Raw genomic sequence first — 23,526 nt, forward strand, 5'->3', positions numbered from 1 at the left:
GCCACCAGCAGCCGAGAGCTGGGGGTTAGAGCTAGGCAAGGGGCCCCGGGTACCCCCCTGCACCAGTCCTGCCAATGGGAACAACCTGGGCCTACCCTCCCCCAGGGAAAACTCTGCTTGAGACTGGGGACCCAATCTGGTGCCTGGCCCAGCCCCAGCCCCCCCATGGCAGAATTTCCCAGGCCTGCCCTGCCCCTCTTGTAGGAGCTTAATCACCCTCCCACCCCACACAGGGCTCCAGCCCCTGCCCTCTCCCCTCAGAGAGCCCCCCTCACACACCGCCTCTATTGCAAACAGTTTATTGACTGACAGCAGGGTCCGCTCCCTGGTGGCTGGCGCAGCCCCACAGCAGCAAGGGGGTTGCACAGCAGGACCCGCAGGGCACAGGCACCCTCCTTCCACCCCCCTGCATCCGCAGCCTTAGAGCGGCTCCTGCCCAGCTGTAAGGGGAAGGGGGGGTGGGGAGGCTGCTGGAGTAAGTCTCCTCCCCCTGTGCAGGCCCTGAAGGAGAATCCTCCATCTCTTCCAGCTGCAGCTCCCTCCCCCATGGGGGTTGGGGGGGCCCTTACTCCTTCCCCTGGGCTGCCTCCAGCCCTGCAGTCAGCCCTCTTCCAGCTGCAACCCCCAGCAGAGCAGGACTGGGCTGGGCTGGAGGTGCCCAGGGCTCTGTCCCCCAGCCCCCCTCCCCCCGGGGCCCCCTGGCACAGCTGCCCTGCAGAGCTGTCAGGGCCCCACGGGCAGGGCATTGCCCCGTCAGGCCCCAGCACAGATGCCGTGCCCCCTCCTCACTAGCTACAGCCGACTACACACTGCTCAGCAGACAGTGACAGGAGAGACCCCCCACTACGCAGCCCGGGGGTACTGGGGGGGAGGGGGGGAGTGCGGAAACAGAGCGATGTCCGGGTGTGACCAGCCTCCCTGGGCGACTGCACATGGCAGGGTCCCCGCGGCGCGTCCCTCAGAACACACCTGGGGAGACAAGCAGAGGGGAGGGGGAGGGACGACACGGATGAATCAAGCCTTGTGAGCGTGTGACAGCCAGGGCACGTGCAGGCCAGGGCACCAGCGCCCCTCGGGCTGGGGGGCTCCAGCCCCATTCCTGGGGCAGGACTCACCCGAGGCTCCTGCCAGCCCGGGTGCTCTGAGGCGCAGGAGGGAGGGGTGCTGGGCCCTGATGCCCCAGCTGGGTGGCCCCCGGCCCTGTGGAAGTGGGACAGGGGGTTACCTGGGGGGCAGGGGTGTCAGGCAGGGGCTGCAGCCAGAGCAGTGGAGGTGGGGGGTGGGGTAAGCAGCAGGATCCAGAGCAGCAACAGTGAGGGCAAGAACGAGCACCCAGCCCCTGCCCCCCAACACTCCTGTTACCTTCCTTGCAGCATCTCCCCCCCCCCCCCCAGGGACACCCTACCCCGCCTCCTCTAGAGCAGCCCACCTGTGCTTGTGTCCCCTGGCGAAGGACCTGAGCCCACACCCCTGGGAAGCCCTCCCCTGCCAGGCCGTGACCCCTACACCCCTCCCAGACAGCCTGGCCCAGCAGGGGGGTTCTGGGAGGAGACCCTAGGGGCAGACCAGCTCCCACTGAACCTGGGCAGGTCCTCGCACACAGCTGAGCCAGGAGCAGTGCTGGGCTGGGGGAGGGACACCCCCTGCGGGGGGGATGGGGGGGGGGCATGGCATGGACAAGCAGCTGAGCATATGACGGTGCCAGGGCCCCACGCGACCCCCCCAGGACGCCCCGGCAGCTCCTCGCTCTGCAACGGCACACACCAGAGGGAGGCTCCTCTCCAGCCCTTTACTGAGCCCCCCGGCCCCGCTGGGTTCTCAGGCAGCCCGGCGCCTCTGCTCCCCCGGGGCTGGGATCCTCCGGCTGCCCGGGCCCCCAGCCCCAGCCCGGTTCACAGCAGGCGACAGTGGGGCTGCTTCGGCTTGGAAGCAGGCTCTGTCCCCGCTGCTGGCTCGGGCGCTGCCCCCTCCTGCCCACCCCCTGCCCCCGGGCTCTGTGTCCGGCTCCCCTCGCTGCCCACGGGCTGGGGCCGAGGCACCCGGCTCCCCCCTTGCGCCTCCTCCTGGGCGCCGCCCTGCTGCCTGCTGGCGCCATGCGCACCTGCTCTGTGCTGCCCCGCGGCCTCCATCTCAGACAGGCTGTAGGCCATGGCCAGCTGCAGATCCTCGTCCTCCTCCTCGCTGTCCGTGTACAGGCAGACCGGGGACGAGCCGCGGGGCCGCGGCGGTGCGGGGGGCGAGTGCGAGGCCCGGCCCGGCAGGGCCTGCTGCTCCCGGCGGCTCAGCTCCAGCCCCAGCGCCATGTCGTCAGGGACACCTGACGGGAAGGAGGCACAAGGGTCAGGCCCCAGGCGCGCTGTCCCCGGGCCTGGCCTGGCCGTGGGAGGATGGGGCTGTGCCCCCTGGAGACACAGTTCCTAGGCCTGTCCCCGTCTGCCCAGCTCACCCTGGGCCAGTCATCTGATCTGGGTCTCAGTGCTGCTGTCTGTGAACTGGGGAGAACCCTGCCCCACCGCCTCCCAGGGGGCGGGGCTCAGCCAACATACAGGGGGCACCCTGGTCCCCAGAGACCCCTCCCACCCCACTCCTCACCGTTAACGTGGATTGATTTCAGCTGCCCGTCCTCTTCCACCTCCACCCGCTCCTGCCCGTTCTCCACAATCCTGCAGAGACAGAGCCAGCACAAGGTCACCCAGCCGGCCAGGGCGGCACCCCACGGGGGGGATTCGGGATGGGGTGGGTGTGACGAAGTGGGACTGTTCTTAATGTTTCCTCTGAATAGTGTGGGGGTGCCTCAGTTTCCCCTAGGCAGTTCTTAAGTATCTAGGGGGTGGAGTAAGGGTGTATGATCATTGCAGAGCCCTAGAGGGCAGGTGTGTGCAGGAGTCTGGACACAGAGAATGGCCGACACCCTGTTTCCTGGCAACTGATGGCCTGGGCCCTTCCCCCCTGCAAGGTGAGAGCTGAAGGGTTGGAGAACAAAGGAATCAGGTGACCACCTGGCCCGGGAAAGGAACAAAGCCCAGAGGAGGAGGGGCTGGAGGGTTTTTCAGTTTGGGGCTGGCTGGGACATGGAGTGAAGTGCAGACGTGGTTGTCTGGCTCACTGCCCCCCAAAATGGACCCAGCTGAGGGGTCCCGTTCTCTGCACCTGCAAGCTCTGTGTTAGACCATGTTCCTGTCGTCTAATAAACCTTCTGTTTTACTGGCTGGCTGAGAGTCACGTCTGACTGCGAAGTTGGGGTGCAGGACCCTCTGGCTTCCCCAGGAGCCCCGCCTGAGCGGACTCGCTGGGGGAAGCGCATGGAGGGGCAGAGGATGCTGAATGCTCCGAGGTCAGACCCAGGAAGGTGGAAGCTGTGTGAGCTGTGTGTCTTGCAGACAGGCTGCTCACAGAAAGGCGACTGCCCCAGAGTCCTGACTGGCTTCATGGGGAGCAGTTCCAGAGCATCGCCCAGGGACTCCGTGACAACTGGTGGCAGCGGTGGGATGTACTGCACCCCGTGGATGGCGCTTCCTGCAGTAAGTGACTGGGGAGCAGTAACACGAAGGGGGATTGCCGAGGACCAGGCGTGCTGAAGGCTCAGAGAGGAGCGGTTTCGGGGGGCGGTTAACCCCTGGGAGTGTGTGACCAGCGAGAAGGACTGTGCAGTAATGGGGTCCCCCTGGGAACTGCAGTGAGCAGTCTCAGGGGCGGAGGAGTCTGCAGCTCGACCCTGGCAAAGAGGTGGTGACCTCGAGAAGGGCTGGCACACTAGGGGTTCTCCCTGGAAATCGTGGGGAGCTGAGAACACACGGGCCTGTGAGTCCACAACAACTTGGGAGGAGCGGAGTGATGGCCTGTCACCATCTCCTTAAGAAGGACGTTGTAACCCTGTGCAAACAGAGAGGGTTGAGCGTTGGAAAGTTCACCAAAGCAGAGTTAATCGTGCAGCTGGAGGAGGATGACCGCTCTAAGGAACAGATTCCTGACCCCAACTGGGGCTATAGCAGGATCTGGGAGCAGCTGGAGCAGGAGCCAGGCATCGCCAAGACTCCTGTCCCCGACCAGACGGGGGTCTTCACGATCGGGTTCCCCATCGGGGGATCGAGACGGACGGGATTGGAGCTGAGTCCGAGAGAGCAAGAGGACCGTGGGAGACAGCGAGAGCCCGAGAAAGAGCTGCAGAAGCAGCAGCAGCATGAACTGGCGGTGGGGGAGCGGAGAGGCCTAGGGGACCTCCCCGGGGTGAGTGGGGATAGATCCCGGGGGGCCAGTTCCGCAGGGAACCTTGAAACTAAATTGCTGCCCCTGGTTAAGGAGGGGGGGTGTGTGGATGCCCACCTCACTGCCTTTGAGCAGGCTGGCGATTTGAACCAGGGGGACCCTGTGGAAAAGCCCCGGTGTCTAGCTCCCTTGCTGGGTCCCAAGGCCATAGACTCCGTCAGCCAGATGGTTGGGGATGTGGACAGGCTCCCACTCCTGACCCCAACCTATATGTCTGTGTGGAGTTTCCTGGGGCCAGGCCCCCCGGACCTCCAGTGGGAGCGGAAGGTGATGGTCAATGGGGAGACATTCTTGGGGTGGCCAAAGGGCATGGGCTGCATAAACCTTCCCACATGCGGCCTGCGAGTGCTATCGACCACCCCTGACCTAAGGGAGGGGGCGAAACTGGAAGGGCCTGGTGTAACTCCTACCAAGGAATGGGAGAGATGCTGGGGCATCCATGGGAAAGTTGGTGGCTTCGAACTTCCCCAGGTCACCAGCTAAAGTGACCCCGCTCAGTTCGATCTCGAAGGGGGGAGAGATGTGACGAAGTGGGACTGTTCTTAATGTTTCCTCTGAATAGTGTGGGGGTGCCTCAGTTTCCCCTAGGCAGTTCTTAAGTATCTAGGGGGTGGAGTAAGGGTGTATGATCATTGCAGAGCCCTAGAGGGCAGGTGTGTGCAGGGGTCTGGACACAGAGAATGGCCGACACCCTGTTTCCTGGCAACTGATGGCCTGGGCCCTTCCCCCCTGCAAGGTGAGAGCTGAAGGGTTGGAGAACAAAGGAATCAGGTGACCACCTGGCCCGGGAAAGGAACAAAGCCCAGAGGAGGAGGGGCTGGAGGGGGTTTTCAGTTTGGGGCTGGCTGGGACATGGAGTGAAGGGCAGACGTGGTTGTCTGGCTCACTGCCCCCCAAAATGGACCCAGCTGAGGGGTCCCGTTCTCTGCGCCTGCAAGCTCTGTTTTAGACCATGTTCCTGTCGTCTAATAAACCTTCTGTTTTACTGGCTGGCTGAGAGTCATGTCTGACTGCGGAGTTGGGGTGCAGGACCCTCTGGCTTCCCCAGGAGCCCCGCCTGAGCGGACTCGCTGGGGGAAGCGCACGGAGGGGCAGAGGATGCTGAATGCTCCGAGGTCAGACCCAGGAAGGTGGAAGCTGTGTGAGCTGTGTGTCCTGCAGACAGGCTGCTCACAGAAAGGCGACTGCCCCAGAGTCCTGACTGGCTTCATGGGGAGCAGTTCCAGAGCATCGCCCAGGGACTCCGTGACAGTGGGGCACTGTGCGGTGCCATCTAGGGACTGTGCCAGGCTACGGGCTCCATGTGCGTCGGGGGCAGCTGCCAACTCCATTCTGGTCTTCACCTTGTCAGTATCTTCTGACCTCGGGCACGAGCTACGCTTCCCGGGGTGCAGGCTGTTGATTTAAAGTGCTCTCCCCGCCCAGCACTGCGGCGACAGGTGGCCTAGCAACAAAGCCTCCTGGTAGGACTCTGGGCTCCCCGGCTGGGGCTGATCGAGGCGTCACCCGCAGAGGGGCTGGGAGGTTATGAAGGGCAGACGCTGCGCTGTTCGGGCCGGGTCTTTGGCCATTGACAGCAGGTCAAACAGCAGCTGCTGCACGAGCCAGCAGAGATGGGGGGACCCTGCCTGGACACAGCTGGGCCCCAGGAAGGGTGGGCTCTGGCGTGGCAGGACATGGCACTGGCTGGCCCCAATGGAGAGTTCTGGTGTGGGGGGACACCATACTAGCAGGCCCCATGGAGGGCTCTGGCGTGACGAGTGGTGAGGCACCAGCCTGGCTGGCCCCATGGAGGGCTCTGGCATGGGGGAAGGTGGGGCACCAGCCTGGCTGGCCCCATGATCTGGTCCCCTGGAGCAGCTGCCGTGTTGCTGGGAGACTGGCTGGCTTGGCCATGGCCCAGTCCCCAGTGGCCCCTCCCTACCTCTTCGTGGTGATGCGTTTGCCATTGACGAAGGTGGTGGAGGTGGAAACCGAGCGGAAGCCGATTCCGGGGTCGGTGCCAGGGCTGAAGGACGAGGAGAAGAAATCTGAAAAACAGGGTGACAACCTCACAGCAGGAGCCCCCAGCCTGGGCCAGGCCCCGGGGAGCCTCAAGGGATCACAGGGGTCCTTGGCCAGTTGTGAGAGGATGACAGGGTGGTAACGGGTCAGCCAGGGGGATGCACTGCAGTGAAATGTCTGTCCAGGAGTCACAGGGTGTGATGAAGTGGGACTGTTCTTAATGTTTCCTCTGAATACTGTAAGGGTGCCTCAGTTTCCCCTAGGCAGTTCCTAAGTCTCTAGGGGGTGGGATAAGGGGATGTGATTGTTGCAGAGCAAAGGGACAGGGTACATAAATGGCGACACACTGTCTCCTGGCAACTGATGGCCTGAGCCCTTCCCCCTGCAAGGTGAGAGCTGAAGGGCTGGAGAACAAAGGAATCAGGTGACCTCCTGGCCCGGGAAAGGGACAAAGCCCAGAGGAGGGGGGGCTGGAGGGAGTTTCAGTTTGGGGCTGGCTGGGGACGAGGAGTGAAGTATAGACGTGGTTGTCTGGCTCACTGCCCCCCAAAATGGACCCAGCTGAGGGGTCCTGTTCTCTGCACCTACAAGCTCTGTGTTAGACCAAGTTCCTGTCGTCTAATAAACCTCTGTGTTACTGGCTGGCTCAGAGTCACGTCTGACTGCGGAGTTGGGGGGCAGGACCCTCTGGCTTCCCTAGGACCCCGCCTGGGCGGACTGGCTGTGGGAAGCGCACGGAGGGGCAGAGGAGGCTGAATGCTCAGAGGTCAGACCCAGGAAGGTGGAAGCCGGGGGAGCTGTGTGTCCTGCAGACAGGCTGCTCCCCGAGAGGAGACTTCCCCAGAGTCCGGCCTGGCTTCGTAGGGAGCAGCTCCGGAGCATCGCCCGGGGACTCCGTGACACAGGGCAAGACTGAGGTGGTTTGGGCCGGCCAGGGGATCTGGCACCGAGGGGAGGAGGAGCGACTTGGGAGAAAGCCGGAGCTGGGACCACACAGGTGCCCGCTCCAGGTGCGGCAGGTGCCCAGGGAGGATGGTGCTGGCAGTGACAGGCAGGCTGCCACCTACCTGAGGATGCCGGGAAAGACGAGAAGAAGGAGCCTGGTCCGGGGTGTCCAAGGCCAGCTCCCCGCAGTTCTGAGAACGGCAGCATCTCATCTGGAAGGCAGGGATCGTGGCGTGAGCACAGCCCGAGACTCTCCCTCGCAGGATGCCAGGCCAGGCCGCGCCAGCCACACTACTCCAGAGTGCAGCCAGTCCACCCTGGGGGCAGGACACCCATGGGCCCCAGAGCAGCAGGCCCCAAAGGGGGCTCTGGGGGGCGGTCTCCAGAGGCCTATGGAGCTGGCTCTTCCGTGTGTCCAGCTGCTGAGTTGCAGGAAGAGAAGCTGAAGATCCAGCAGCCCCCGGCTACAGTGGCTCTCCTGCCCCGGGCGCTGCGGGATCAGGCCCACACAGGGGGCAGGGCCTGGGTGCTAGTCGCTCTGACAGGGCCACACGCTGCCGAGGGCTGGCAGCCAGCGGGCACTGCTCTGGCCTCTCTCAGTTCACGTGTCCTGAGGCTCCCTGCAGCCCTTGGGAGAGGATTCCCGATAGGCAGCCTACCTGCTCCCCTCGTAACGGCAGCATGCTGCTTCCAGCCGCCCTCTGCCAGCACCCGCAGCGAGCCCTTGGCCAGCAGCTAGGGCACGGCCCTGGGACTCGAGTTCAATTCCTACCACAAGCCTGGGCCCAGCACCTAGGCCAGCTCCATCAGTCGTCGGTGTCGGCCACCCACCGCCAGTCACGGCTCTTCACCCTTCCTCACGGATCAGCCCCTCCCACGCACGGATCCTTCTGTCCTGTGTATTCAGCCCAGGAGCAAGCGGGGCTGCCTCCTGCGTCACGGACGCTTTCCCCCAGCGTCATCCCCAGCTGCATCGGAGCCAAGCCTCCCCGCAGCGACCGAGCCCAGACCACCAACACTTCCCAGCCTCTCTCCTTCAGCTATCCGGCCTCCCTCGCTCCTCCCCTGCGTCCTCTGGCACAAGGACCAGCGTCTGCTTGGACCGGGCCTGCTGAAAGTGTGGGACAGTCCTTGGATGGCGTCACCGACCCCTGCACCACCAGCACGGCAGGCACTGGAGGAAGCTGCTGCTCCAGCTGTGGGGCAGGGAGCCGACGCGGTGGAAGGCACCGTACTAACCGGAGGGGTCACAGCTGCTCCTCGGCTGGCGACTCCTGCCCCTGCTGTCACCCAGAAGTTCAAACTCAGCCCCTCCCGAGCCAAAAGCCCAGGCCACGCCACTTGAGTCAAAGGCGAATCTCCATGAGCTTTCAGCAGTACAGGACCCATGACACACAACATAGCCTCTGGGGTCTCTCACCAATCCCCACTTCTCTGGCCACAAAGAATCAAAACGTGCACTGGGTTGGGCCCACTCTCCCCTCCCTCCTCCAGGGCCCCCAGGAGAGCTGTGGGCCAAAACTCACCGAAGAGCTCAGAGAAGGGATCCCGCCCGCCGAAGAACTCCCGGAAGACGTCGTGGGCGCTGCGGAAGGAGAAGGTGAATTCGGGGACTCCTGCGCCGGCTCTTGATCCCCCAGGCCCTGCTGGGGAAAAGCAGACACAGGACGCTATCACCAAGCTCCCAGTCTGAACCGCGTGAGAGAACCAGGCTGGGGTCCCCGCCCGCTGGAGAGACGCGCCAGGTGAAAGGTGCTCTGTTAGCTTGGGGCTGTGAAAAGTACAGGTCCCAGCATGCAATAGGACATGACGCGCTCCCAGGGCCGCTCTCACTCGGGCTCCCCTGCAAATATTTGTAGTGGGTGCAATTCGCCCCTGGGTCAAGAGTCGGCACCCAGCCCAGGGCAAGTTCCACCCTGAACGCCTGCAGCACTGAGGGGTGGGTGGAGCACAGACACACCACACCACACCGGGGGGGCCGCGAGCCCCGCGGGGCCGCACCTGGGGGGCTCGGCCGCGCAGAGAGTGGGAGGCCCTGCTCGGGGGGCCGCGAGCCCCGTGGGGCCGCACCTGGGGGGCTCGGCCGCGCAGAGAGTGGGAGGCCCTGCTCGGGGGGCCGCGAGCCCCGTGGGGCCGCACCTGGGGGGGCTCGGCCGCGCAAAGGGTGGGAGGCCCTGCTCGGGGGGCCGCGAGCCCCGTGGGGCCGCACCTGGGGGGCTCGGCCGTGCAGAGAGTGGGAGGCCCTGCTCGGGGGGCCGCGAGCCCCGTGGGGCCGCACCTGGGGGGCTCGGCCGCGTAGAGAGTGGGAGGCCCTGCTCGGGGGGCCGCGAGCCCCGTGGGGCCGCACCTGGGGGGGTCGGCCGCGCAAAGGGTGGGAGGCCCTGCTCGGGGGGCCGCGAGCCCCGTGGGGCCGCACCTGGGGGGGTCGGCCGCGCAAAGGGTGGGAGGCCCTGCTCGGGGGGCCGCGAGCCCCGTGGGGCCGCACCTGGGGGGCTCGGCCGCGCAAAGGGTGGGAGGCCCTGCTCGGGGGGCCGCGAGCCCCGTGGGGCCGCACCTGGGGGGGGTCGGCCGCGCAGAGGGTGGGAGGCCCTGCTCGGGGGGCCGCGAGCCCCGTGGGGCCGCACCTGGGGGGGTCGGCCGCGCAAAGGGTGGGAGGCCCTGCTCGGGGGGCCGCGAGCCCCGCGGGGCCGCACCTGGGGGGGTCGGCCGCGCAAAGGGTGGGAGGCCCTGCTCGGGGGGCCGGGAGGCCCTGCTCGGGGGGCCGCGAGCCCCGCGGGGCCGCACCTGGGGGGGTCGGCCGCGCAAAGGGTGGGAGGCCCTGCTCGGGGGGCAGCGAGCCCCGTGGGGCCGCACCTGGGGGGTCGGCCACGTAGAGCTTTGCCGTCTTGCTCATGCCCACGCCCCGGGCGGGCGGTGTGCGGGCGAAGCGTGGCTGTCCCTTAGGCTCCCGGCGAGAGCTGGCAGGACAGAACCCCGTTGTGGGCGCGCGCCACGCGACAGCAAAGGCTGGGATTGTCAGACTTTATTCCCCTCAGCCCAGATTTCAGGAGCAAGGTCCCCCGTCCCCCGTCCCCGATTTCAGCTCCCCCAGGCCAGGCTCCTCCCCCACAGCACGGCCAGCTCACCTGCTCCCATGAGGCCTTCCTTGCCATAGCAGTCGTAGATGTCACGCTTCTCCTCTGCGGGGAGAAGAGGAAGTTAGCCGGCCCCCACCGCTCCAGCAGGGCTGGGCTGGGGAAGGGGCGGCCCCTAGCTAAGGGGGAGCATCTCCCGCTGCGTGGGCAGGTGGCATCGCCAGCTCTCGTGCCATTGGGAGTACTCCTAAAGCCCCAGCTCTCGGAGTCATGGGATGGGGCAAGACTGTCAGCTGCTGTTTCCTCCCCTTCCTGGCTGCAGAGCAAAGCCTGGGGGGACGGCAACCCCCAGGGCTCAGACACAGGACGCAGACGAGAACCCAACACTTCCTTTGAAAAGTCTGGGGATTTTCGACCTAGTGTCGTTGCTCTGGGACCCTTGGGGCTGGTGCGGGGGGTGGGTGGGGTTGTCCCTTGGCCGGCTCTCCAGGTGTCCCACTCCAGGCTCACGGGGTCTCTAAGCAGCGTCGGATCTCAGCGGCTCCAGGCGATGTGATCTAAGCCAGCCCCCCTAGATCCATGGGATGCATGGGGCTACCCCAGGTCTGGGGGCTCAGCAGCGAGGGCCAAGCTCCGACAGCTCGCCCGGGATAAGAGCGAGTCTGTGGGGAATGAACGAATCTAGCGAGTCGTGCGCAATGCATGGGGCTGGACATGGCCAGAGACTCCTGGGGACCCCTCCCCGCACCCTGACTACAGCCCCCAGGGAGAGAGGCAAAGGAACACGAAAAGGTGTGCGTGGCTCTGAGAGCAGAGGGTTAACAAGAGCCTCTCCTGCAAAGAGAGGTAGAGAGGCGCAGACCGGTCAGACCCGCCCCCCCCCGCCTTCCCCCTGAGCACCTCAGGGGGCGCAAAGGGGGCTCTGGAAGCTCAGCGTTCCCTAGTGCAGGGACCGGGCCTGGCCTGGGGGGGGCGGGGGGCAGAGCGCACCTGTGCCAGGGATCCTGGGCAGAGGGAGGGGCCCATTGACCACAAGTAGGAACAGCCGCGGTCTCTGGATGCAGGATGCAGCTGGGCTGGAGGCTGCTTGCAAAGGGCCATCTCGGGGCCTGCTCCGCGAAGGGGCAAGAAACCAGGGCAGCAGCTCCGTCCTGCCTACAGCCCAGGGGCACACGCACAGCTGGGTGCGACGGGGACACCGTCCATACAGAGCACAGCAGCTCCCCTAAACACCAAATGGGGGAACCGGCTGGGCAGGATCTGGGGATCCCCGTGGATCACACGCCGACTAGGTCCACAACGGGACACGGCTACGGGAAGGCTGCTCGTGCTGGGGTGTGTTAACGGGAGCGCCATCCGTAAGGCACAGGAGGTCATTGGCCCGCTCTGCTCGGCACTGGGGAGGCCTCAGTGTGACGAAGTGGGACTGTTCTTAATGTTTCCTCTGAATAGTGTGGGGGTGCCTCAGTTTCCCCTAGGCAGTTCTTAAGTATCTAGGTGGTGGGGTAAGGGTGTATGATCATTGCAGTGCCCTAGAGGGCATGTGTGTGCAGGAGTCTGGACACAGAGAATGGCCGACACCCTGTTTCCTGGCAACTGATGGCCTGGGCCCTTCCCCCCCTGCAAGGTGAGAGCTGAAGGGTTGGAGAACAAAGGAATCAGGTGACCTACTGGCCCGGGAAAGGAACAAAGCCCAGAGGAGGAGGGGCTGGAGGGTTTTTCAGTTTGGGGCTGGCTGGGACATGGAGTGAAGTGCAGACGTGGTTGTCTGGCTCACTGCCCCCCAGAATGGACCCAGCTGAGGGGTCCCGTTCTCTGCACCTGCAAGCTCTGTTTTAGACCATGTTCCTGTAGTCTAATAAACCTTCTGTTTTACTGGCTGGCTGAGAGTCACGTCTGACTGCGAAGTTGGGGTGCAGGACCCTCTGGCTTCCCCAGGAGCACCGCCTGAGCAGACTCGCTGTGGGAAGCGCACGGAGAGGCAGAGGATGCTGAATGCTCCGAGGTCAGACCCAGGAAGGTGGAAGCTGTGTGAGCTGTGTGTCCTGAAGACAGGCTGCTCACAGAAAGGCGACTACCCCAGAGTCCTGACTGACTTCATGGGGAGCAGTTCCAGAGCATCGCCCAGGGACTCCGTGACACTCAGCAACAGGGCTGCGGCAGGGCTGGGGACCGCACGTCAGGGAAGATGTGAACCAGTCGGAGAGCAACAAACCTGATCAAAGCTTTAGAAACCTGCCCTGTGAGGGAGAGTTAATACCTGGGCGCGTTCAGTCTGCAGACAACACGACGGAGACCAGGCTCCAGGTCCGTGAAGGGCTCTTCTCTAGAGGAGGGGGATTAAGGGTCTGTCTATGCTGCACTCTAAGGCTGGGCTCTGACCCCGGCTCGAGCCCACGTTCCGTCCACACACACACCAGTCAGACAACTCAGCAAGCCCTCAGGGGGCGAGTCATAGAATATCAGGGTTGGAAGGGATCCCAGAAGGTCATCTAGTCCAACCCCCTGCTCAAAGCAGGACCAATTCCCAGTTAAATCATCCCAGCCAGGGCTTTGTCAAGCCTGACCTTAAAAACCTCTAAGGAAGGAGATTCCACCACCTCCCTAGGTAACGCATTCCAGTGTTTCACCACCCTCCTAGTGAAAAAGTTTTTCCTAATATCCAACCTAAACCTCCCCCACTGCAACTTGAGATCATTACTCCTTGTTCTGTCATCTTCTACCACTGAGAATAGTCTAGAACCATCCTCTTTGGATCCACCTCTCAGGTAGTTGAAAGCAGCTATCAAATCCCCCCTCATTCTTCTCTTCCGCAGACTAAACAATCCCAGTTCCCTCAGCCTCTCCTCACAAGTCATGTGCTCCAGACCCCTAATCATTTTTGTTGCCCTTCGCTGGACTCTTTCCAATTTTTCCACATCCTTCTTGTAGTGCGGGGCCCAAAACTGGACACAGTACTCCAGATGAGGCCTCACTAATGTCAAATAGAGGGAAATGATCACGTCCCTTGATCTGCTCGCTATGCCCCTACTTATACATCCCAAAATGCCATTGGCCTTCTTGGCAACAAGGGCACACTGCTGACTCATATCCAGCTTCTCGTCCACTCTCACCCCTAGGTCCTTTTCTGCAGAACTGCTGCCTAGCCACTCGGTCCCTGAGTCGGAGCCCTAGGGCCCTGCTGGGCGAGGTCCAAGCCCTGTCACTTTGCAGTGTGGACGCAGCACAAGCCCCAGCCCCGGGTCAGAAGGGCTGCAGAGTGTGGTGTGGCCGCCTTAGCCTGGCTGAGAGAGCCGGGCCCGGCCCTGGTTTGCCGCGCAGTGGGGATGCTGGAGTCCACGGCCCAGCCCCACAGCCCCGGGTCTACACTGCAGGGTGGACACCCCAGTCGTGCTGCACGTCCACTGCAGGCTGCACAGGAAGTGCCGGGTTTGATCTGCCGCACGGGGCACTTGGGGCAATTGCGGGAAAAGTTTCCAGCACTCCGGGGAGCTACACTGAGGAGCAGGCTTCCCGGGGGCCACTGAACCCCCATCCCTGGAGGTTTAAGCAACAAACCCGTCAGGGCTGGGCTACGGCCACTTGGCCCTGCCGTGGTGCAGGGGCTGAACTAAGCGACCCCTTGAGGTCCCTTCTAGCCCCATGGCTACAAGCACCAGGTGTCCCGAAACGAAGCGGGAGGGGAGACGCCGGCCCCTTACTGTCCGACAGCACTTCGTAGGCCTCCGCGATCTCTTTGAACTTCCGCTCGGCGTGTTCCTTGTTCTCCGGGTTCTTATCCGGGTGCCATTTCAGCGCCGCCTTCCTGTACCTGCACAGTGCCCAGGGACAGTCGGTGACCCCACAGCTCTGCCGTCGACAGGTGCCATCCTCCCCCCGCTGTGCCAGCCAACCCCGAGACCAATCGATGGTGCACAGCCACCCGTGCCAGGCTGGACCCCACCGCACCAGGTTCCCGCCAGCACCCGGGCACATCCTGGTGTCCAGGGGCTTCCTTAGAGAGCTGCTCTTAGCTCCTGGGACACTCCCTTTGCCCTTGAACAGCCCCCCACCATCTCACCCTGCCCCCCCCAAGCAGGGCCTGTGATCACAGCGCATGTTCCCACTTGGCCCTGCCCAAGATCGGGGAGGGAGATGGGGCGGGTTGCTGGGGGGAGGGGGGACGGCAAGTGCAACGCCAACTGCCCACGGATGGCCTGTCGCCACCTTCGCCCAACCGTGGAAGCGAGGCCCGAGGGGAAGGGACTTGGCCAAGCTCACAGCTGATCAGTGGCAGAGCAGGGCCGGATCCCAGGGTTCCCGAGCACGAGCCCAGGGCCCTCCCCACTAGGCCCCACTGCCCCTCGAGCGCTCGTCCAGCCCCACTCTACCCTGAGGGGGGCCCCGGCAGGGCAGCAGCTGCTAGTGGAAAGCGTAGTGACTCGGGCGGGGGCAGGACTTACGCCTTCTTGATGTCGTCCGAGGAGGCGTTTCGGGGCACGCCCAGCACTTCGTAGTACTCCACCATGGCGCCTCTCCGTCCGTCAGGGGCCGGCGGTGCAGCTGGGGAGGAAGGGCAACGTCAGGCATACCTGGAGATGCCCGGGGGAGCAGAGCGAGCGGCCCGGGACTGTGTTGGCTGCTCAGGACAGAGCATCAGCCAGAAACAGCCGCCCGTCCCCAGGTCCCGAAGAGCAGCAACTGGGCTGTCTGTCCCCTGCCAGAGAGGGCCAGCCCGGCAAACGCAGAGACCCAGTGGGGCCCAACAGCGCTACCAGCTCCGGAGGGGGACGTCCCACCCCCTTTGCTCAGGGGCAGCTGCTGATGCAGCAGGCAGAGTGGGGACACTGGGCCCCATCTGCCCTCAGTCCCTGCCTCCCAGCCGATGGGCTGTCGTGCCGAGCAGCGTGTCTGAGCCAGGACGGGGTCCCCCGGCTCGCCCCCTCACTTTGACACTGCCGCCCCTCCTCGGCCTCAGCCTCTCTGCCCCTGCCCGGGCAGCGGGAATGCAAGGGGGTTATTTGTGGCACAGAGGCTGGCGGGCCCCACCCACGTCAGGCGCCGGCAGCCAGAGCCCCAGGGGCACTTGTCTCTGTCACAGCCCGAGCGCAGGGACGGCACCAGCTGCCGAGTCTTCAAGGGACCCTGCCTCTTGGCACCCCAGAGGGTCCCAGCCCTCCCAGAGCCACTCGGGGGCAGGGCTATGCTCCACCTATGCAACTGCAGGACCTCAGCCCCACTGGGCCACCCCCTCCTCGCCCGAGTCCCTCGCCCTTGCTGAGCCGAAGGGAGGTGCCTCCCCGCGGGAGGTTTGCTTCTGCTCCTCTCCATGTCTGACCCCCCCCCATTCTCCCTCTCCACCATGGGGCTCCCCCCACACTGACCTGCCCACAGGGAGACACCCCAGCAGCCAGGGCCAGCCACCCCCCACCGGCTCTTCAGGGAGCAGCAAAGGGGAGGAGCAGAGACCAGGCTGGCTGCTTGTCCCACCCCAGTCCCTCAAAGCACCCAGCTGCCCTCAGGGTCTCACCCCCAGGGGGGTGGGGGGGATGTTAATCAGGTGCCTGGGAGAACTCCCTGTGGTGATGACTGGGGTAGCTGGGGTGGGGAACTCTGGGGCCGGCATTCGGGCAACCCCTCAGCACGTGCCCCCACCCTGCCCGGCCTCCGGCACTGGGGGGGGTGACGAGGGGTCCCTGCTAGAACCCGCTCCGCAGCCGGTGGGGGGGGCACGGGGGCACTGCCGGCATCAACCCATACCAGGGAGCCCAGGACCACCCTCCCCATGTGCCTGGGCAGGGCCCAGCCTGACGGGCCCCGGGGGCTATCACCACAGAACACCACCCCTCGCCGCGGGGGCCCGCCCAGCTCAGCATTCAAGCCCCCGAGGAAGTGGCCGGATTTATGCAGAGGGGCCGAGCGCCCCCAGCCCCCATCACTCCCCCCTTCTGCAAGTCTCTGGAGCCCAGGGTTTTACAGGCAGTTTACTCCCAGTGGGAATTAGGCACCGACATCCCGTTACAAACCTGGCCCTTGATGCCTAACGAGGGAGCTGGGGGGCCGGAGGCCGGGCCTAGGTGGGAGTCTCAGCCTTGGCCCGTAGGGGGTGCTGCAGATGCCCTCCCCGGCTGGACGGGGTCAATGTGGGCAGGGAGGGGGGGACTGCGCAGTGAGCAGGGGACCAGAGAACAGGGAATCTCACCCCGGGACAGAGCAGGGCCCAGCCCCTCCCTAGTCAGCCTGTCCGCATTAAGGAGCTTAGCAGCTACTATGAACATCTAATCCCTCCGCCACCCGGGAGGAGTAAGAATAGCTCTGCCGGGAGGGGAGGCTGCCCGCCCCCGTCAGTGACCCACACCGGGGTCGAGGGCAGCGGAGGGCGCCTGGCTCCTCAGGAAATCGGGCCATTTGTTTACTTGGGGGCCCTGGCCTCAGTCACAGCTGTGAGCTTTCCCCACGGCAGCCAGTTCCACAGGTTAGTTCTACGCTGCAGCCTCCTCCTGGCTGACGCTCCTGCACCCCTGAATCCATTCGACCTGCAGCTGCCGTGGTCACGGCCCCGGCCTCTGAACCCCTCCACTGGCTCCCCATTTCCAGACGCATTACATCCAGGTGCCTCACCGTTGCCTTCACACCCTCGCCGCTCCCGGCTCATCTCACACGGCCCCCCACCGCCCCCACACCTGCTCCCGCAGCCGGCCCCTCGCCTGGCGCACTGACTCTGCCCCTCTCAGCCCCACCCTGCTTGCTGCCCTTCTCTGGGCCTTTCCCATTTCAGGGGGAACAGGCCCCGAAGCAGACAGCACGGTGGGGAGGACACCTGCTGCCCCATGCAACACCCCTCTTCTGTTCCCTTTATCCAGGGGGCTGCTTTGCACCCTCCCCTCCCCCGCACATTCAGCACGTGCCCGACACTAATTCGCTCTCCCCCCCTGCCCCCCTCCCCCCACTTGTGGTCAGCAGTTCCCAGGGCCGCCTCGGGCCCCAGCTCGGTTCTGTTGGTAAATAAGGGATTTTGCAAACCCAGCGTGTGATTTTCTGCCTTTGAAAGCAAAAACACAAACTTCAATTCTCACTTTTCCTGGGGTGCAGGGGGGGGGGGTGCTCCGAGCCCGGCCCAAGGGTGCTGAGCAGGCAAAGACCCAGGGCGACCCCGAGGAGAGGCGAACACCCAGGGCAAGGGAGACCAGGCGAGTCACACCTCCCCCTGGACCCCAGGGCTCCCTGCTCCCCCGCGCCTGGCCCTGGGTTCGAAGCCGGGCGCAGGGCCGGGCGTCCTGCTGCCAACCCAGGGAGCTCATCTCCGGCCAGACGTGGGCAGGGGTCTGGTGTGCGAGGGCCCAGCCCTGCGCCCCACTGCACCCCCCAGCGCCCCACCCGCCGGGCCCCCCCACCACGCCCCCCAGGATCCCTGCCCTGCGCCCCACTGCACCCCCCAGCGCCCCACCCGCCGGGCCCCCCCACCACGCCCCCCAGGATCCCTGCCCTGCACCCCACTGCACCCCCCAGCGCCCCACCCGCCGGGCCCCCCCACCACGCCCCCCAGGGGATCCCTGCCCTGCGCCCCACTGCAACCCCCAGCGCCCCACCCGCCGGGCCCCCCCACCGCGCCCCCCAGGGGATCCCTGCCCTGCGCCCCACTGCACCCCCCAGCGCCCCACCCCCCAGGCCCCCCCACCGCGCCCCCCGGGATCCCTGCCCTGCACCCTACTGCACCCCCCAGCGTCCCGCCCCCCGGGACCCCCCACCGCGCCCCCCGGGATCCCTGCCCTGCACCCCACTGCACCCCCCAGCGTCCCGCCCCTCGGGCCCCCCCACCGCGCCCCCCGGGATCCCTGCCCTGCACCCCACTGCACCCCCCAGCGCCCCGGGCCCCCCCACCGCGCCCACCGGTGATCCCTGCCCTGCGCCCCACTGCACCCCCCAGCGCCCCGCCCCCGGGACCCCCCACCACGCCCCCCGGGGATCCCTGCCCTGCGCCCCACTGCACCCCCCAGCGCCCCGGGCCCCCCCACCGCGCCCACCGGTGATCCCTGCCCTGCGCCCCACTGCACCCCCAGCGCCCCGCCCCCCGGGGCCCCCCACCGCGCCCCCCAGGATCCCTGCCCTGCACCCCACTGCACCCCCCAGCGCCCCACCCCCCGGGACCCCCCACCGCGCCCCCCGGGATCCCTGCCCCCCCATACGCCGGAACCCCCCAGCGCCCCCCCGTACCTCCCCGCGGCGCAGCGGCCCCGGCTCCCCACGCTCCGAGCGCGGCTCAGCCCAGCTGCAGCTGCGGGCCTGGGGCGGGACATGAACTCGCTCCCCGCCCGTCACACCCCTCCGCTGTGTGACGGACAGCGCCTAGCGCCAATGGGGAGCCCGGGCCGATTGTGACGTCAGGGCTCTGCACTCTGAACTGATGAGGTCATGAAACACAAGCTCAGAGCCCCGCCCCCCCTTGGCCCCGCCCCTCCCTCGACCCCCAAGGCTCCCGGGCACGGCCCCCCGCCCACTGGCCCCCCCACCCCGGGGGGCTCCCCTTGCGTGGCCACGTGGATGGAAATCAAGGCCTGGGTCGCTCCTGGTTGGGGTTCAGGCTGGCCTGCCAGGGCACTGCTGCAAGGAAGCTCACAGCGCTGGGGTTCCAGCCGGAGGGTGCAGCTTGGAGGTGGGCGCCTCGCCTCCCCCGTCCAGCCAGCCCCAGGCACCCAAAGGTGAGGAGCCGGGGGCAGGGGGTTGCCAACTTTGTGACCGAACAAAACTGAACACCCTTGCCCCGCCCCTTCTCCAAGGCCCCACCCCGCTCCCTTGCGCTCTCCCCCACCCTCACTCATTTGCTCTTTTTCACCTGGCTGGGGAGGGTCCCTTTTCGACGGGTGTTCAGTTGAAAACTAGACATCTGGCAACCCTCCAGGCCCGCCTGCAGCCATTGCGGCTCACTCAGGTCCCCTTTTCCAGCCGTTCTCCCCCACCCCTGGGCAAGGAATTGGCTGTTTTTTTAAAGGAAGGCTGCAATTCCCACCTAACGCATCACCTGACTCCAGCAGCTGGGAGCTTAGGAAAAACACCAAACACAAAACATCTTCTGTATTTTCCACAGGATGCATCCGATGCAGTGAGCTGCCCTGATGCAGCACTGGGTTGAGTCCCAAGTGCATGAGCTGGGCTGGGTGTCCCCTGCCGCCCCCCCCCCCCCCCCCCCCCCCCAGTGCAGCTCGGATCATCTTATGGCCCCTCACCAAGGCTGATCCAGGCCCATGGAGCCCAAGGCAGTTTGCCTGTGTGACCCTGTCTGGTCTGTGCAGGTGCTAGACCCCTCTGACCCTTTGGGGGGCAGCTGGGGGTAGCTCCTCGGCCACGTTCCCCTCCCACTCTGAGGGGCAGCACCACATACCCAGAGTGAGGGCTGGGCCAGACCAGGAGGGCTTTACGCGGGCACAGCCCCACTTGAGGGAGGGCTGCGTAAAATCACGAGGCAGGCGCTCTGGGCTGGCCTTGGCAAGAGATCCCCCAAGAGAAGCCAGCAGCCATGGTGATGAGAGGTCAGGAGAGCTCGCCTGTCCGGCCCTGACTGGGCTCGCCTCTGCAGGGAGATCCATGGATTCCAGCTCCGTGTCGCTTCCTCTCCCGCTCCCACCTAGAGGCGGTGTGCGTTTCCCGTGGCACCCAGAGCCCGAGAGCATGCGCCCTGCACTACGGATTCAGGGTGTGCATTCTACTGCCCTTCAGGGGCAGGGAGTGTGAGCTCCGCACTAGTGCATCGAAGGGCCGGCGTGTGAACGCAGCACTAGTGCATCGAAGGGCCGGCATGTGAACCCCGCAGTAGTGCATCGAAGGGCCGGCATGTGAACGCAGCACTAGTGCATCGAAGGGCCGGCGTGTGAACCCCGCACTAGTGCATCGAAGGGCCGGCGTGTGAACCCCGCACTAGTGCATCGAAGGGCCGGCGTGTGAACGCAGCACTAGTGCATCGAAGGGCCGGCATGTGAACCCCGCAGTAGTGCATCGAAGGGCCGGCATGTGAACGCAGCACTAGTGCATCGAAGGGCCGGCGTGTGAAGCCCGCACTAGTGCATCGAAGGGCCGGCGTGTGAACCCCGCACTAGTGCATCGAAGGGCCGGCGTGTGAACCCCGCACTAGTGCATCGAAGGGCCGGCGTGTGAACGCAGCACTAGTGCATCGAAGGGCCGGCGTGTGAACCCCGCACTAGTGCATCGAAGGGCCGGCGTGTGAACCCCGCACTAGTGCATCGAAGGGCCGGCGTGTGAATGTAAGCACTGTGCAGTTACCCCATGGGTGGATCCTACGGCACTCGGGGCCTGGGAATCCTGGGAATTGCAGTAGGGAGACCCTGATACTGGGGAGCCCAGAGAGCCTGGGCTCTGAGACGGTGAATCCTGGCACTGGTGTGCCAGCCCAGGGCTCCCCAGCCCCAGCGGGGTCGGTCTGTGTCCAGGAACGAGAGACAAGGGAGGGGGGCGGCAGAGTCAGCAGACAGGCCCCAGCAAATGCTGGAAAGCGGCTGTTGTGGCTGTCAGGTGGCTGCTGAGCACAGAGCAACTGCTGGCCCCCGCCTCAGGGCAGCCGCTGGGAGGGAGGGGCCAGCTGAGCTGACTCTGCACTTTCCCGCTCGGTTATGGTTGGGCCCCACCATGGCTAGCAGGGAGCCTGGTGGGGATGAGGCGAGTCCCAGGACCCAGAGGGACCGAGGGGGGAATTAGCCCAGTGCTGCGCTCGGCCCAGCTCCTGGTGTCCTGGCCAGTGGGCAGTGTGAGGTTGCACTCTCTATGATTTTATGAAAATATGCTAATGAGTGTGAATATGACGTAACTGGAATATGCTTCATGCAAAAGGTGGCTTGTAAGGTATCATTACAAAGCTTGTAATCTACTGAGTGTGGTCATCCCATTTGTATGAATGTATCGTTCTCGTATCTGAGACTGGAAATATGAAATATAACTCTGAGGACTTATTGTAATCATGCAAAGTGTGGGCCATTAATGGTGGTTTGGAATCTTGATGGCCCCCATTAACCAGGACAATTGACTGCAAATGCCTCTGTTTACTTGTAAGTCTTCCTGTCTACTGTGGGCTGGCAAGTGTGTGATGAAGTCTTACAGTGACATGTGATCATGTCACCTGACCTGGAATCCATCTTTAACCTGGTGCTTTTCCATTGAGAAGGAGGGGTGGGAACCCAGAGAGGGACAAAGGGTTCCCGCCTTGTGCAAAAGCTCTATGAGGGGGTGGAACAGGACAAAGGGGGCTGCAATCATGAGGAATCCCCTAGCTACCACCTGAGCTGGAACAAGGGCTGTACCGGGGAAAGGATTGGGCCCAGACTAGGAAGGCGTCCAGTCTGTGAAAGAAGCTTATTGTAACATCTCTGAGGGTGAGATTTTATCTGTATTCAGTTTTCTTACTGTATTAGCCTTAGACTTGCGTGTTTTATTTTATTTTGCTTGGTAATTCACTTTGTTCTGTCTGTTATTACTTGGAACCACTTAAATCCTACTTTTTATATTTAAGAAAATCACTTTTTACTTATTAATTAACCCAGAGTATGTATTAATACTTGGGGGGGGGGGCAAACAGCTGGGCATATCTATCAGTGTTATAGAGTGCAAACAATTTATGAGTTTAGCCTGTATAAGCTTTCTACAGGGTAAAACGGATTTGTTTGGGTATCTGAGTGCGGGAGACAGGAGCACTTCTTCAGCTGTTTTCAGTTAAGCCTGCAGCTTGTGGGGGACGTGGTTCAGACCTGGGTCTGTGTTTGCAGCAGGCTGGTGGGTCTGGCTCCAGCCAGGCAAGGGACTGGAGTCCCGAGCCGGCAGGGAAAACGGGCTCAGAGGTAGTCTAGGCACATCAGGTGGCAGGGGTGGTTTGGAACAGAACGGCGAGGCTGGGTCAGCCCGAGGGTCCCTCCGGCCCCGTGCCCTGTCTCTGACTGTGGCCGGGGCCAGGTGCTTCCGGGGGAATGAACAGCACAGGGCAATTATCATGTGATCCATCCCCTGTCGTCCAGTCCCAGAGTCTGGCAGTCAGAGGCTTAGGGACACCCAGAGCAGGGGGTTCTGACCCTGCCTATCTTGGCTAATAGCCACTGATGGCCTTATCCTCCAGGAACGTATCTAGTTCTTTTTTGAACCCAGTTATAGTTTTGGCCTTCACAACATCCCCTGGCAATGAGTTCCACAAGTTATCTGTGCGTTGTCTGAAGAAATACTTCCTTCTGTTTGTTTTAAACCATCTGCCTATTAATTTCATTGGATGACCCCTAGTTCTTATCTTATGTGGAGGGGTAAATAACACTTCCCTATTCACTTTCTCCACACCAGTCATGTATTTATAGACTTCTATCCTATCCTCCCCCATTACCCATCTCCTTTCCAAGCTAAACAGTCCCCGCTTTTTACTCTCTCCTCATACAGAAGCTGTTCCATCCCCTAATCATTTTTGTTGTTCTTCTGTGTACTTTTTCCAATTCCAGTATATCTTTTTTGAGACGAGGTGACCACATCTGCACGCAGTATTCAACATATGGGCGTCTCATGGATTTATAGAGAGGCAACAGGATATTTTCTGTCTTATTCTCTCTCCCTTTCTTAATGATTCCCAACATTCTGTTGGCTTTTTTGGCTGCCGCTGCCCATTGAGTGGATATTTTCAGAGAACTATCCACAATGACCCAAGATCTCTCTCTTGAGTGGTAACAGCTAATTTAGACCCCATCATTGTATATGTCTAGTTGGGATTCTGTTTTCCAATGTGCATTACTTTGCATTTATCAACATTGAATTTCATCTGCCATTGTGTTGCCCAGTCATCGAGTTTTGAGAGATCCCTTTGTAGCTCTTCGCAGTCTGCCTGGGACTTCACTATCTTGAGTAGTTTTGTACCATCTGCTTGCAAATTCCCTGTTCACCCCTTTTTCCAGATCACTTATGAATATGTTGAAAAGGGCTGGTCCCAGTACAGATGTGACGAAGTGGGACTCTTCTTAATGTTTCCTCCGAATATTGTGGGGGTGCCTCAGTTTCCCCTAGGCAGTTCTTAAGTATCTAGGTGGTGGGGTAAGGGTGTATGATCATAGCAGAGCCCTAGAGGACAGGTGTGTGCAGGGGCCTGGACACAGAGAATGGCCGACACCCTGTTTCCTAGCAACTGATGGCCTGGGCCCTTCCCCTCACCCCCCCACCCCCCCACCCCCGCAAGGTGAGAGCTGAAGGGTTGGAGAACAAAGGAATCAGGTGACCACCTGGCCCGGGA

General features: G+C 63.5%; 1 protein-coding gene across 2 annotated transcripts; it reads right to left on the reverse strand.

Moving 5' to 3' along the window:
* Nucleotides 1-283: 283 nt before the first annotated feature.
* On the reverse strand, nucleotides 284-18,621 carry LOC125644610 (dnaJ homolog subfamily B member 2). 2 transcript variants are annotated; one of them, XM_048868797.2, is made up of 10 exons: nucleotides 18,483-18,621; nucleotides 14,732-14,831; nucleotides 13,991-14,100; nucleotides 10,341-10,394; nucleotides 8,742-8,858; nucleotides 7,338-7,427; nucleotides 6,191-6,296; nucleotides 2,593-2,663; nucleotides 2,102-2,317; nucleotides 284-969 (listed from the first exon to the last, which is right to left on the reverse strand). In XM_048868797.2, the coding sequence occupies exons 2-10, from the start codon at nucleotides 14,794-14,796 to the stop codon at nucleotides 959-961; spliced, it is 840 nt and encodes a 279-aa protein (XP_048724754.1). In that variant the 5' UTR covers nucleotides 14,797-14,831; nucleotides 18,483-18,621; the 3' UTR covers nucleotides 284-958. The 2 variants fall into 2 exon arrangements, with proteins under 2 accessions (XP_048724754.1, XP_048724753.1); XM_048868796.2 differs by having other exon boundaries at nucleotides 8,742-8,861.
* Between the last annotated feature and the right edge of the window lie 4,905 nt (nucleotides 18,622-23,526).

The sequence above is a fragment of the Caretta caretta genome, chromosome 11 (assembly GCF_965140235.1).
Source record: "Caretta caretta isolate rCarCar2 chromosome 11, rCarCar1.hap1, whole genome shotgun sequence".
Classification (NCBI taxonomy): domain Eukaryota; kingdom Metazoa; phylum Chordata; order Testudines; family Cheloniidae; genus Caretta; species Caretta caretta.

What these genes read in the sequence shown, in the direction of transcription:
- LOC125644610 (XM_048868796.2), bottom strand. Translation starts at nt 14,796, where the DNA reads ATGGTGGAGTACTACGAAGTGCTGGGCGTGCCCCGAAACGCCTCCTCG. An exon ending in TCGGACGACATCAAGAAGGC is followed by an intron (nt 14,101 to 14,731) that starts GTAAGTCCTGCC and finishes GGCACTGTGCAG; the next exon opens with GTACAGGAAGGCGGCGCTGA. An exon ending in GTCTTTCCCGGCATCCTCAG is followed by an intron (nt 6,297 to 7,337) that starts GTAGGTGGCAGC and finishes CCTGTTTTTCAG; the next exon opens with ATTTCTTCTCCTCGTCCTTC.